The following is a 16,060-nucleotide window of genomic DNA, read 5'->3' on the forward strand; positions in this document are numbered from 1 at the left end:
TGGATATTAGTATTAAAAGCAGTTGTTTATTAATCCTTTGTTACAAAATTTTAAAGGGGCGGTCCGACACCTCTCTCTTCTGTGTAGTCTGGTGTCAGGTGGAGGTAGATGCTGTTTTACTTAATTAGGACAGTTGAAGAGGGAACCATCCAGTTGGTCTCATTTGATTAATAAGACACCATAATTATTAGATGCCTGTTGTCTGATGTTTGCCTCTGAAACTGTCCCAATCATGTATACCAGAGAAGGACTGGTCAACCTCTTTAAGATGCAGTTATAGTGTTCACAAAAAAGTAAAGTATTCTATATATATGATGAAATATTTTGGTTTGTTATATGCATTCCACTTGCTGATGTTTATTGCTCATTGCATACAGCACATTTCCTAATAATGATCATTTAGTGATCTAAATTGCTTTCCCTTTTAGGCTTGTGACTTAACTTTTACTGTAAATTTTCTGGTACTCTTCGTCAATAAAATACATTTATAAATTATGAAGTGGCTCCTTCCCTGTGTAAGCCAAGATCAGGTTTTCCAAAACCTGCAGAAAAAAAGCAGCAAAAAACGACCTGTGTGAACTTACCCATAGATTTATAAAAAGAGTGGATTTACAAGAAGAACAATTCCCACATTATGGACATGAATATGGCTAATCTCCTGTGCGAGTTCTCAGATGTGCAACAAGATTTCATTTGTTGGAAAAACATTTCCCACATTATGAACATGAAAATGGCTTCTCATCGTTGTGAGTCTTGCTATGTCTAACAAGATTTGTTTTGTCAATAAAACATTTTCCACATTCTTGACATAAAAATGGCTTCTCCCCTGTGTGAATTCTCTGATGTGCAGTAAGATTTTCTTTCTTGTTGAAACATTTTCCACATTCTGAACATGAAAATGGCTTTTCACCTGTATGGCTTATCTGATGTCTAACAAGTTGTGATTTAATGCTATAAGATTTACCACATATTGAACATGAGAATGGCTTCTCCCCTGTGTGAGTGCTTTTATGTTTAACTAGATCCCCTTTGTAGGTAAAACATTTCCTACATTCTTCACAAGAATATGGCTTCTCCCCTGTGTGAATTCTCTGATGTACAGTAAGACTTGTTTTCTTGGTAAAGCATTTCCCACATTCTGAACATGAAAATGGCTTCTCATCGTTGTGAGTCTTGCTATGTCTAACAAGATTTGTTTTGTCAGAAAAACATTTTCCACATTCTGAACAAGAAAACGGCTTCTCCCCTGTGTGAATTTTCTTATGTGCAACAAGACTTGTTTTGTAGGTAAAATATTTCCCACATTCTGCACATGAAAATGGTTTATCCCCTGTGTGAATTCTCTGATGTGCAGTAAGATTTTCTTTCTTGTTAAAACATTTTCCACATTCTGAACATGAAAATGGCTTTTCACCTGTATGGCTTATCTGATGTCTAACAAGTTGTGATTTAATGCTATAAGATTTACCACATATTGAACATGAGAATGGCTTCTCTCCTGTGTGAGTGCTTTTATGTTTAACTAGATCCCCTTTGTAGGCAAAACATTTCCCACATTCTTCACAAGAATATGGCTTCTCCCCTGTGTGAATTCTATGATGTACAGTAAGAATTGTTTTCTTGGTAAAGCATTTCCCACATTCTGAACATGAAAATGGCTTCTCATCGTTGTGAGTCTTGCCATGTCTAACAAGAATTGTTTTTCCAGTAAAACATTTTCCACATTCTTGACATAAAAATGGCTTCTCCCCTGTGTGAATTCTCTGATGTGCACAAAAATTTGCTTTTTTGATAAAACATTTCCCACATTCTGAACAAGAAAACGGCTTCTCCCCTGTGTGAATTTTCTTATGTGCAACAAGATTTGTTTTGTAGGTAAAATATTTCCCACATTCTGCACATGAAAATGGTTTATCCCCTGTGTGAGATCTCTGATGTGCAGTAAGATTTTCTTTCCTGGTAAAAAATTTCCCACATAATGAACATAAAAATGGCTTCTCCCCAGTGTGATTTCTCTCATGTACAGTAAGCCTTGTTTTCTTGGTAAAACATTTCCCACATTCTGCACATGAAAATGGTTTCTTCCCTGAATGAGCTTTTTGATGTTCAGTATCACTTTTGTTATTATTTTGCTTAAGAGTCTGTAATAAATCAGAAGGTGGGAATTGTTGATAAGGAATAGATGATAGATTTTTGCTATGAAAGGCTGGCAGTTTATCTGAAATGATGTCATGCTCTTCAAATATATATGGTGTGATACCATAATCGGCTGCTTCAAAATCAGTAACTGTCAGATGTCCCTCTGACACACAGTCATCTGCCAAGAAAAAAAACAAACTTTTTCATAAATTCTGCATTTAGCAACAAATTGTATTAAAATTCAAGTATTAGCTGACGAAGACGGATACAAATTGTAGACTTCAATGCGAGGACTATTAGTTTATGATATTAAGAGGTTGTACAATTTTTAGTTCCTCTTCTAATGCTAGCTTTTTAAAGCTTTAATCTTCAATTTGCTTGTCAATAAATTTTTGTAATGAAATGTTCAATGGAGAATCATAAAGAGGCCTGTAAGTCGGTGCTATTAGGTGGTGTCTGTCTCATAGCTACATGAATTATTGCACAAAACAAGGCAAAGAGGAGGAGCAGGATTGCTGTGTACATAGAAGTCATGACTTTAGAGCAGGTGTACGTGTAGGTGTACCCTATAGAAAACCTTTGGAGGGAGTTGAAAGTCCGTGTTGCCAAGCGAAAAGCCAAAAACATCACTGCTCTAGAGGAGATCTGCATGGAGGAATGGGCCAACATACCAACAACAGTGTGTGGCAACCTTGTGAAGACTTACAGAAAACGTTTGACCTCTGTCATTGCCAACAAAGGATATATTACAAAGTATTGAGATGAAATTTTGTTTCTGACCAAATACTTATTTTTCACCATAATATGCAAAAAAAATGATAAAAAAACAGACAATGTGATTTTCTGGATTTTTTTTCTCAGTTTGTCTCCCATAGTTGAGGTCTACCTATGATGTAAATTACAGACGCCTCTCATCTTTTTAAGTGGTGGAACTTGCACTATTGCTGACTGACTAAATACTTTTTTGCCCCACTGTATTTAATATGCGTATCTTTTGCATGTGACCTCTATGCCATACCTTAAATCTTAAATTACTATCTTTTTATATGGGTAATACTTCTAATATGAACTAGTCAAGGGTTTTATAAATATTCATATAAATGGTGGTCCAAAAGTAGGTGGACAGAAAATAATTTTGATTTATATATAAAATTATATTTACTAACACAAGCATAATATTGACAATTAAATTTTATTCTGAACAATAATACAAAAGCCCTTAAATTTTATCAACGCAGGTGTTCAAACTGTTTTCCATCACAATTTCCAGAGCTTTGAAGTCGGCCTCTTAGGCTACTTTCACACTAGCGTCGGTATGCGCCTGTCGTAGTGCGTCGGGCCGACGTACCGACGTATACTGTGAAATAAAAGCACAACGGGGGCAGCGGATGCAGTTTTTCAACGCATCTGCTGCCCCATTGTAATGTCTGGGGAGGAGGGGGCGGAGTTCCGGCCGCGCATGCGCGGTCAGAAATGGCGGACACGATGCACAAAAAAAGTTACATGTAACTTTTTTTTGTGCCGACGGTCCGCCAAAACACAACGCATCCGTCGCACGACGGATGCGACGTGTCGCAATGCAATGCATCGCTAATGCAAACCTATGGAGAAAAAACGCATCCTGCGGGCTAGTGTGAAAGTAGCCTTACGCTTCGACAAACATTTTTGCACAAGTCTCTTTGGGTATTCATTTCTTGAAATGCATCTCTTATGTAATTTTTCAAATCACTGACACTTTTTGGTTTTCGACTATAAACTTTGTCCTTGAGAACTCCCCAAAAGAAAAAATCCACTGGGGTTAAGTCTGGTGAACGTGCCGGCCAAGCAAGTGAGCCTCTTCGTCCAATCTGTTTATTAGGAAATGTTTCATCAAGATACTCGCAGACTACTCTTGAATAATGTGGAGGGGTCCCATTTTGTTGGAAACAAAGGTCATTTGAATTAGGCTGTTGCTGTAACTGGGGAACAACTTGATTCATTAGAATTTTGAGATACTTATCTCCTGTGACTGTTCCATCAAAAAAAAAAAAAAAAGGTCCAAAAAACAACAAAACTTGAAATACCAACTTCATAACCCTATTACACATACTGTCCACCTACTTTTGGACCACCCTGTACATATTTTCTATTGCTTCTTCCTACAAACACGGCAATTCAGGTATTTAACATTGCACCAGGGGTGCTGGATGATTGCTCTGTTTGTTCTGTATGCTTTAATGGTTTTTAATGCAATTTTTTGTGTGTTCATGGTTACGAATAAAGCTATGTATTTTTTGATTGTTTATCAGGTGTGCGCACTAATTGTTTGTATTGGTCTTTCTCTCTTCTCCTTTTGTATGAAATCATTTTCCATACAAGGTGTAGCACCCTGATAAGTATTTAGCACATTTCTATGTATTTGGATGCATCATAGGTGTGCTCTAGCTTTGTATACTAGTCCGCGAGTAGTGACTAGTGTGACATCATGTCTGGCCAATACGTTTTTCTTTTTCACCAGTATGAAGCCTGTCCACACACTGTGCCGGCAGTGGATGTGACGTCAGTAACCTCCGATGTACAGCTGGTCACTCCCGAACTTGTAATGGCCCTCCCTGATAAATTTAAGGGAGAGAAAGACCAGCTCAGGTTATTCAGGGAGAGCTGTAGGTTATTTTTTACTCTGCAACCCCAGTCATCAGGGGAGGAGTTCGAGAGGGTGGGAATAATCATGTCCCTACTGCGAGGAGGTCCTCAGACCTGGGATTTTTCCTTGTCACCACAAGCACCAGAATGTTTTTTTGACGATCAGACAGTGTAATGATCTTAGAATTTGACGTCAATTTCTTCTTGGGGACTTTGAGGATATCTACCTAGATGAATGGATATTTCCTTGATTTATCCAATATCTTATTGATATGTTTGTCCAGTTTAATTGAATGCTACTAGAATGTTGAAATTGTTTCTGACTATCTCAGTCAGAGATAGACAGAAAGAGACATTATACACAAAATGCACTTTATACAGATAGACAGTGTTTGACTGTTATGCTGGTGATTCGCACAGTATATAAGCGCCATTTTGTCCACTGCTCTGCTCCTCCCAATATCAGACCATCTCGCTGAGCTGCCTCGAACAAACACTTTCAGCACCTCTACATCCTTCTGATGCTGGAGAGTCTCCATCCAGCTATTGTGAGGTATGGTCAGACTGTACAGGAATTTAATAGGACTGTATCCTGCAGAGTTTTGCTTCCCTGGCCTATCCCCTGCCAGCAGTGGATATATTAGGCAGCTCCACCCTCCACACCTTGCCTGAGCTAAGATTGTAGTTACAGTTTGTCTCCAGTTCCCTGTCTAGGTGCTTTATTGTTTTGTCTCTCCTGTTATTGACTCGGCTTGTTTACTTGTTCTGTCTGATCTCTCCGCTCAGGAAGCTGGCTTCGTACATTGAACTTGTACTGCCCGCCCTGACCTCGGACTTTCTAACCACGCCTCTGTATTCACTCTCTGTGTTTCTTTTTGTGCCTTTGACCCAAAGGTCAGCTGCTGCAGGTCCGGGCACTACCCTGGAGTGTCAGCTGGTGTCTACCCTAACAACCCAAGCCTATTCTCACCATCAGAGACTCCTAGTGAAGACCAGGTAGTCACTTAGTTACGCCCCTCAAGGGTAAAACTCCGCCACTTATCAACCCTCTCCATATGCAATCTCTCATAATCTTGCTGCGTGGAGAATATCATGGATTTTGTTGTGCAACTTGTTTTTTAACTCCTTGGCATCACAACCAATTTTGACCTTAATAACTGATCATTTCTTCTTTTTTACCTTCCTATTATCAAATTCTAGGGGATATAACTATTTTGAGTGACAGTCACATGAGAGCCTTTTTTCAGATGGGTTGTCAGTGGTATCATTTTTCTGTACATACGAGTGGTACTCATTAAAGATTTCCCTTGACCCACTGCACATGTGTAATGATATAAGTCTCTATAGGTTACGTGCCAATTTGCAACTCAGAACTGACAACGGTCTTGATTTTACAGGTGCTGAAGTGGTGTGAGGTTTCATAATGGACCCAGAGGAATACAGAGCAGTCATCAAGTTCCTTTATTTGAAAGGCCACACCAAAGGAGATGTTCGATGAGATGAAAGAGGCTTATGGTGATGATACCCAATCATATGATGTAGTCAAGAACTGGAATCGTAAATTCAAATGTGGTCGGACTTCGGTGCAAAGAGCTCCAATTCTAGGGCGACCCCACTCTGCTATTAGGCTACGTTCACACTAGCGTTCGGCTAGTGTGCGTCGCGCTAGCGTCGGGCGATGCAGCGGCGACGCACGCGTCATGCGCCCCTATGTTTAACATGGGGGACGCATGCGTTTTTGCTGGTTGCGTTTTCCGACACGTGCGTCTTTTTTGACGCTAGCGTCGGACCAAGAAAACGCAACAAGTTGCATTTTTCTTGCGCCCGATTTTCGTCAAAAAACGACGCACGCGTCAAAAAACGCAGCGTTTTTGCGTGCATTTGCACGCGTTTTTCGGTGCGTCGCATCGCCAACGCAGCGGCGCACAACGCTAGTGTGAACGTAGCCTTAATGAACACACTATCCAGCAAGTGCAGGTCGCCATTTTGGAAAATCGCATTGTAATTATTGGCCCAAAATTTCAAGATTAGTGTGTGGTCAGTGAAAAAAATAATCTAAGACCATCTTCACATGCAAAAGGTATCCGCTTGCTGGGTTCCCCGGCTTCTCACATCTTTCCAGAAAAAGGAACGAGTCGAATGCTCTCAGACTCTATTGGCGATGAGTGATGGAAACGAGGACTTTTTAAACAGATTGATCACACAGGAAGGAAGCTGGGTCCATCACTATGATCCTGAGACTAAAGTCCAGTTGATGCAATGGAAGCATCATGAATCACCACCTCCAAAGAAGGCACATGCCGAACTCTCGGCAGGCAAGGTCATGCTCACAGTATTTTGGGACCAGCACACAGTAGTATTGATGGTTTTCCTAGAAAAGGGTACCATGATCACTGGGGCATACTATGCTTCACTGCTGCAGAAATTGCGGGAGGCCATCAAAACCAAGAGACGTGGCATGCTCACCAAAGATGTCCGTCTTCTGTAAGACAATGCACCAGTTCACAACTCACATGTTGCCCAAATGGAAGCATGGTCCTGTGGCTTTGAAACTGTACCGCATCCCCCTTATTCACCTGACCTCGCACGATCGGACTTCCACTTCTTTCCAACAATGAAGTTATTTTTGAAGGGCAAGCATTTTCCAGATGATGAGACTTTGATTTCCGAAGTCACAAAGTGACTTTTGAAGCAACCTGTTAACTTCTACAAGAGAGGTGTTTACAGTTGCTTGAAGAGATGGGAGAAGTGTGTGTCCCTAGGTGGCAGCTATATATAGAAGGACCAATAACTGTTAACCAAGTTTCATTGCTCTCAGTCCACAGGAAGTGAGTCAAGGAAAATCTTTAATGAATGCCCCTTCTATATCTTATTAATGTAGTGAAACCTCCACCAGGGGGAGCTGGCGAGGGAAGAGGTTAGAAACTAAGCGTAGCAAAAGAGAACAACAGCACAGGTGTCACAGGTAATGAAAGAGTGGTCAGACGAACAGAGTCAGAAACATTCAGGAACAGTGCAAGAAGGAGCAACCATAAACATAGTCAAAATACTAAGCCGAGGGTCAGAGCCAAACATGAGCACGGGGTCCAAAAACGTGAGACGGAAGACGTGGTCGGGGTACAAGCAAGAGAATCAAAAAGCCAGACAGAGAATGTAGCAGCAGAGACGGATACCAAGAGACGGGGTCAGAGACAAGCCGGGGTCATACACGCGAATACAAGTCAAAGACAGGAGGGTCACCAAGGAACAAGGGTCAGAGGCTCTAAACTGGAAGCTTGAGCTATCACTAACACTCGTCAGCAGGCTGTGATAGACTGAAATAGCCCAGCAAGCTCCAGAAGGAGGCTGAGGACATTAACCCCTGCATGACCAGTCCCGAGAGAGGAAAAAAGGAAATAAACTAGGGACTGGACCAAGACAATTAACACACTTTTTATTAACTCTTAATGCTTAACTTTTTTTCATAAAAAAATGCAAAAGCCATCCTGCCTCGTTACGGCGATCGTCGTTGGGACAGTACTAACGCTAATATTAAAAACCTTACCGTTTGTCAAGTAACATGCATGTAGGTAAGGGCTGAGAAGAACTGAGCCAAACTACATGCATGTCATTTGACAAATGGTAACGTTTTTAATATTAGAGTTTGGACTGTCCCAACTACGGTCGCAGAGACGGGATGGCTTTCACATTTTTTTGATAAGAAAACATGTTAACCAAGTACTGTATATTATTTTCATGCACTGTGCTATTTATTTACTGCAGTGTATTTAATCATTATGTTTCTGTGTCTGTTTGTTTTCTGTTTAGTGGATAGTGTGAACATGCGTTTATATGCTGCATGCACACCAGTTTATGTCCCAGTTCATACCTTTGGATTTTCTTCTGTGTCTGCATCATGTGCATATAAAGGTGAGGCCTGCCTTTCTTTCCTGTGAGGCCGGGGTTACACTAGCGAGTTTTACGGACGTATGAGAGGTGCAAAACTACGCAATGCACAGAGACCAATGATTTTCTATGGGGCAGATCCTATCTGTCGTATATTTCTCAGCTGTATGCTGCATTTGTCAGCGTATTGCGCAAAAAATCCACCAATGAAAGTCTATGGGGGCGAGAAAAATACGGATTACACACGGACCATCAGTGTGACTTGCGAGAAATACACAGCGGTATTCTAGAGAAAAGCCGGTAATTCAGCGCGGTGGACAGTAAAATCACACTGACAGGTTAGAATAGAATAGATAAAATTAATGTCTACACATAGTATAGCTGTACATAACCTCATATGAACTTGAGCGTGGGAATTTTCAGAATATTTTCTCACACTCGAGTTCATATAAGGTTATACCAGCAGGGGGCGCATCACCGCGAGTTTAAGTAACTATGTTCCCCTGCTTCCATTCATTCCCAAGATTTTTCAGTCAGGAGCACAGTTGCATTAGCAGGCTCCTGGCTATAAAAATCTTTAACCCCTTCAGATGGATTTACAGCGTGGGACAAGACTGAACGACGGAAAGTATGGGATATTGTTGTTTTTTTATTTTAACTTTGTTTCAGGTGACAAGGGTCTTCAATTGGATTGAAAGTAAATAATAATTGTATAATAAAATATTACAACACCCTGTGTCTTTATTTCATTAAAATACTTTTTTCATAATTTGTGTGTGTTATTAACCATTTACTACTATTGGATTAATAATGGATAGGTGTCTTATTGACACCTCTCCATTATTAACCTGGCTTAAGATCACCTTACAATAACAAGGTGACATTAACCCTTTATTGCCCCATATTCCACCGCTACACGGGAGTGGGAAGAGAGAGGCTAAGTGCCAGAATAGGCGCATCTTACAGATGCGCCTTTTCTGGGGTAGCTGGGGGTCCTATATCCATGGTCCCTCTCTAGGCTATTAATAACTGCCCTCAGTCACTGGCTTTCCCACTCTGGCGGAGAAAATTGTGCGGGAGCCCACGCCAGTTTTTTCAACGATTTAACCCTTTATTTTAACAGCTAGAGCCCCCAAATTTTGCAAAACACATTACTAACATTAGTAGTGAGGAATATGCAAAAAAAAAAAAAAAAAGGGGGATATGAAATGGTTTACTGTATGTAAACCATGTCTCATATCCTGTCGGGTTTGGGAAGGAGATGGCAAAAGCCGGCAATTGAATTACCGGCTTTTAAGCTATCAAGTGCTGTACTAAACACACACACACACATATATATATATACTGTATATATATTTTCATGAATATTTCAGCCCATGGATCCATTGTATGTCCGTTTTGCAAGCCGGCGCGAAAATCTTGCTGTATGAATGCCATACGAATTACATACGGAGGTTTACATGTGCAAAATACGCTGCCACACCCTGCCTACGGATGACATACGGATCACTATTTTGGGATCATTTCTGCGTATTACGCTTGTGACCCCGGCCTGAGCTGGGCATTATTGATGTGGTTTCCCATGGCTGTGTGTCCACTAGTTGGGCTCAGTCCCTCTCGGCCCTTATCTACATACATGTCACTTGACAAACGGTAAGGGTTTTATAATATTACAGTTAGGGCTATCAACTACGGTCACTGTGAAGAGGCGGGATGGTTTTCGCATTTTTTTAAATTAAAAAACATGTTAACTAAGCACCGTATATTATTTTCAAGCACTATGCTATTTATTTATTTACTGCAGAATATTTAACCCCTTAGTAACAGAGCCAATTTGCAGCTTAATGACCAAGCCAATTTTTACAATTCTGTCACTTTATGTGGCTATGACTCTGGAGCGCTTCAACGTATCCCACTGATTCGGAGGTAGTTTTTCGGGACATATTGTACTTCTACACAGAGTGGTGTCACAAAAAATACTTAATAAATAACATTTCCCACATGTCTACTTTACATCAGTTTACAATTTTGGAACCAAATTTTTTTTTTTGTTAGGACGTTATAAGGGCTAAAAGTTGACCAGCGATTTCTAGTTTATCCAACAAAATTTACAAAACCTTTTTTTTTTAGGGACCACCTTACATTTGAAGTGACTTTGTGGAATCACTATAACAGAAAATACCCGAAGTGACACCATTCTAAAAACTGCACCCCTCAAGGTGTGCAAAACCACATTCAAAAAGTTTATTAACCCTTCATGTGCTTCACAAGACCTAAAGCAATGTGGAAGGAAAAAAATGAACAAAAATTTTTACTTTTTTTCACAAAAAATTTACTCTGGAACTATTTTTTTTTATTTTCACAAGGGTATCAGGAGAAAATGGACCACACAATTTGTTTGGGTGCATGGCAGGGCTCAGAAGGGAGGGAACACCATTTGACTTTTTGAACTCAAAATTGGCTGGAATCAATGATGGCGCCATGTCGTGTTTGGAGACCCCCTGATGTACCTAAACAGTGGAAACCCCCAATTCTAACTCCAACCCTAACCCCAACACACCCCTACCCACAGCCCTAACCACAAGCCTAACCTTAGCCCTAACCCTAACCTTAGCCCTCACTTTAGCCCAACTCACTTTAGCCCAAATCTAACCCTAATGGAAAAAAAAATTTTTATTTCATTATTTTTCCATTTTTTATTTTGATCACTGTAATAGACACTATCACAGTGATCAAAATGAACCAATAGGAAAATTGTCCTATTGTTGCCGAGCGCCGGCCAGCAGATCTCGGCGAGTGCACTGCGCATGCGCCCTTCATTTTCTCCTGGAAGAAGACACAGGGGACATCAAGGCGGGATTCCTGGACTCCAGAAGTATAGGGGGGGGGGGCGATCGGGGGAGCAAATCTCTCTCTCCTCTGATGAGCGATCACATCAGAGGAGAAATTAAATGGAGAATCTGACTTGTCTTTTTTTGTGTGTGGTCGTCATTATACTGTATAACGGCGATCGCAACACCGGGGTCAGCAAAAACTGACCTGAATCATGTTCTTTGGGATCTCAGCTACCCCCGACTACCCCTACTCTCCTCTCAGCGCTGGCAGCCTGTCCTGTGTGAGCGGTAATGTGGGACCGCTCATTACAGTGAGGAATATGCGCATATTCCTCACTGTAATGAGCGGTCCCATGTGACCGCTCACACAGGTAAAGCTGCCAGCGCTGAGAGGAGAGAGGAGACATCGCGGGAGCTGGGTGAGTATTTCTCTGCAAGGGGCCGGGCGGCGCACTGGGGATGGGAGGCGGGGGTCACCTGCAAACTTTATTTTTAACAAAAAATAACAAAAACTTGATCTTTCATCTCTTCTCTCCTGCGGGGGAGAAGAGATGAATGCCGGCTTCAGCACCACACAGGGGGGACAGCGCTTACTGTAGCGCTGTCTCTCCTGTGAGCGGTATGTGCACACGTAGGAGAGTGCACACTGTTCTCCGTGTGCACGTGTGCAGGACGTATTGCTGTACATGCTGCCGGAGAAAAACGGACATGTCTCTGTGTGTCAGTGTCTCCGGTATGTGAGAAAACTGTCAGTACACGTACCGGAGACACTGACGTGTGAAAGAGGTCATAAAGCCGCCCAATAGCAGGATTTGGCCCATTTTGCCATTAGTCTACTTACTGCCCTGTCCAGCCTCAGGCAGGGTAAAAAGTGCAAGACATTGCAATGTCACACTGTAGTGGACAAGATTGTCTTCCACAGGTGTGGAAAACCTTACCTTATACCAGTGGTCCCCAACCTTTCTGACCACATTCAGCTCTGAGAGAGGGTCACGAGCCACATCCAGTTCCCACTCACCTCAAAGTTATGGCAACCAAAGACCCCTTTACTGGTATAATGATAACGAAAGCTTTTCCACATAAATCACCCGGAAGCAGATTACCAAGATCCACGGGTTCCAACAATACCCCCATTCAAAATTCTCCCCACACACTGTCGCATCCAGCTTCAAGTGTCTCTTCTGATAAGTAGTATCATGCTGTCTCCAGCTTACCATAGTTAAATTATCTCTAAACTTGTGCATCCAAATCTGCTCTTCTGTGCAGAGCTGCTCACAATATTCACCATTGTGAGATGTGCTCTTCATACCTGTTTGCTAGACCTGGAGCTAATGCATCAAGCTGGCAGACAGCCGCGAGTCACAATACATGGGACCGCAAGCCACATGTGGCTCCCGAGCTACAGGTTGGGGACCCCTGCCTTATACTGAATCCAGCATATCGTACATCTGTGTTTACACACCTACAGCTTGTTCCACTCATTTACTGAGGTGGATTCATGAAGTTGCAGGTCACGGTGAGTTAACAAGCCCAAAGTGTTAGCACAGTCGGGTAGAAGGCACAGAGTAGACCTTACGGCCAGAACTGAGGGAGAAGACTAGTCCAAGTAGCACACAGCATACAGTGAGGCAGAAGAACCACCAACAATTTTATAACGACAGTATGCAGAAAAATAGAATGGACAGCACCTCCAAATCATACATTGATCTAAAGCCGCTAGGCAAAAATATATATAACTAAACATGAGATTCTTAGTTTAAACATTCTGATCAGGCTGTAGAAAGCCCACTGCCACTTCACGGCAAACCTCGTAGTGGGTCCCAATCGTTCGAGCGGAGCCTTGCGCTGACCTCCACCACTGCGGCCATGAGCCGGCAGTGCAGTCGGCCAAGTATCTCCAGACTGCGCTGCCCCTCAAGCACAGAACCAGAGCAAAAATGGCCGCCACACAGCACCAACACTGTGGCAATGGGCTTCATACACTCTGATCAGAATGTTAAACTAACAACTTCATGTGCAGTTTTATATATTTTTGCCTAGCAGCATTAAATCAATGCATGATTTTTGGAGGTGCTGTCCATTCTCTTTTTCAGCATATTGCATGATCTGTTCTTTTTTTTTTTTTTTTCTTTGGACGTGCACTCCTCCCATTTCACACAGGTGATTTTAATTAGCAGGTGACTGCAAAGAAAGGGGTTTAGCCCATTTTTGCTCTCACTGGAGAGCCTGAGGAAGGCGAATTTCAATACTCCTTTCATTTGGTGTGGGTGCTGTGTGGTGGCCATTGTTGCTGTGGCTTTGTGCAGGTGGGGAGGCGCGGTCTGGAGTCATGGGGGCTGTCTTGCAGGATGGGTGCTGTGGGGCCTCAGGCCATCTGCCCTGCCGGTGCATTGTCGCTGCGGCGGTGGTCGGTGTGCGGCTCCGCTCCGTTAGGGCAATAGGGACCCACTAAGAGGTTTGCGGTGATATAGCAGTAGGCTTCATACACTGATCAGAATGTTAAACTAAGACCCTCATGTTCAGTTATAAATATTTTTGCCTAGCGGCAATAGATCAATGTATGATTTTTGGAGGTGCTGTCCATTCTCTTTTTCAGCATATTGAATAATGACAGTTCATATGCTTAATGCAAACAGTGCGTTAATCCAGGTGGCTAAGAGTGTTAACTGTCACTACTGAGAAACTGCAGAAATCACAGGAGAGTTGAAAAACAACTGGACAATCTTAACAGTCAAATACCAGTTTGGTATGCTTACTGCAAGTGATGGGTTAGTCCAGAAACTGCATAGCAGAGAATTACCAACAGGACTGAGGGTATGCAGAAATTATACAAACATGCAAGATGATAGCACAATGTAAAAGAATTGTTGGAGCATTCTGAACAACTGAAGTCTCAACACGAAGATAAAGGTGAATCTCTACCTGGCCTAGGAAGATGATGTCACAGAGATGCAACAGGCAACTTGGAAAACTTGACGCAGAGCACAGCAAAGAACAGCAGGTGTATGGGAAAGCAACCAAGCCTGGCCAAGACAGGTGATTAACACAACTATCTCCAATGATTAGATATATCAATGGGGACAGGGGAAACTGGCTCTTTATCAACAATGCAAGAATGAAACTGCTGCTGCCTGCCTGTTTATCAAGATTCAACCCTTACCGTACCGTTACACTAAACGACTTACCAACGATCACGACCAGCGATACGACCTGGCCGTGATCGTTGGTAAGTCGTTGTGTGGTCGCTGGGGAGCTGTCACACAGACAGCTCTCTCCAGTGACCAACGATCAGGGGAAAGACTTCGGCATCGTTGAAACTGTCTTCAACGATGCCGATGTCCCCCGGGTAACCAGGGTAAACATCGGGTTACTAAGTGCAGGGCCACGCTTAGTAACCCGATATTTACCCTGGATACCATTGTAAAAGTGAAAAAAAAAAACAGTACATACTCACATTCTGATGTCTGTCACGTCCCCCGCCGGCGTCCACAGGGTTATAACTGCTTTCGGCAGGAGCGCTTGCTAATGCACGCGCTGGCTGCTGCCGAGAGCTCCCCTGCACTGACTGTGTCAGCGCCGACACAGTGACAGCGGTGACGTCACCGCTGTGCTCTGCTTTATGGCCGGTGCTGACACAGTCAGTGCAGGGAAGCTCTCGTGGACGCCGGGGGACGAGACAGACATCAGAATGTGAGTATGTACTGTTTTTTTTTTCACTTTTACAATGGTATCCAGGGTAAATATCGGGTTACTAAGCGCGGCCCTGCGCTTAGTAACCCAATATTTACCCTGGTTACCATTGTAAAACATTGCTGGCATCATTGCTTTTGCTGTCAAACACGACGATACACGCCGATCTGACGAGCAAATAAAGTTCTGGACTTCTAGCTCCGACCAGCAATATCACAGCAGGATCCAGATCGCTGCTGCGTGTCAAACACAACGAGATCGCTATCCAGGACGCTGCAACGTCACGGATCGTTGTCGTTCTCGTTGTAAAGTTGCTGAGTGTGAAGGTACCTTTACTGAAAAGGCAGCCAGTGCTAAAGACATCTCCTGCCTGTCCATTATGTTTCAAACTGCACTACTGCTGTTAAACAGTCAGAAATCTTTCGCCTGTCCATTATGTTTCATACAGTGCTGCCTCTGAGATGGAACCCTGCCCTGCACAGGGTAGATCCAAGAATAAACTCCCAAAACATGGATAATTTTTGGACGGTTAACCCCTTCGCGCTATGCGCCGTACTAGTACTGCGCTGCCGGCACTGCATTTGTGCCAGCAGCAGTACTAGTACGGCGCACCGATCACCGTGGTCTCGCGCTGAGCGCCGCGGTGATCGGGTGCGGTCATATACAGCTGACACCCCGCAGCAATGCCCACGATCGGCGCTATCACCGATCGCGGGCATTTAACCCCTCTGATGCCGCTGTCAGTAGTGACAGCGGCATAGAGGGGGATCGCGCAGGGACGGGGGCTCCCTGCGCTCTCCCACCGGAGCAACGCAATGAGATCGCGTTGCTCCGGTGACCCGGAAGGAGTCCCCGGATCCAAGATGTCCGCCGGACTCCTTCCGGGTTAT

At 43.0% G+C, this 16,060-nt stretch overlaps 1 protein-coding gene across 1 annotated transcript in view; it reads right to left on the reverse strand.

Annotated features, from left to right (window-relative positions):
* Positions 1–16,060, reverse strand: part of LOC138666538 (zinc finger protein 850-like) — a 129,149-nt gene continuing 113,089 nt past the window's right edge. The window contains exon 22 of the mRNA XM_069754750.1: positions 1–2,317. Coding sequence (XP_069610851.1) covers positions 717–2,317 — 1,601 coding nt within the window. The 3' untranslated portion in view covers positions 1–716. The remainder of the gene's footprint in view (positions 2,318–16,060) is intronic.

The sequence above is a fragment of the Ranitomeya imitator genome, chromosome 2, assembly GCF_032444005.1.
Source record: "Ranitomeya imitator isolate aRanImi1 chromosome 2, aRanImi1.pri, whole genome shotgun sequence".
Lineage (NCBI taxonomy): Eukaryota > Metazoa > Chordata > Amphibia > Anura > Dendrobatidae > Ranitomeya > Ranitomeya imitator.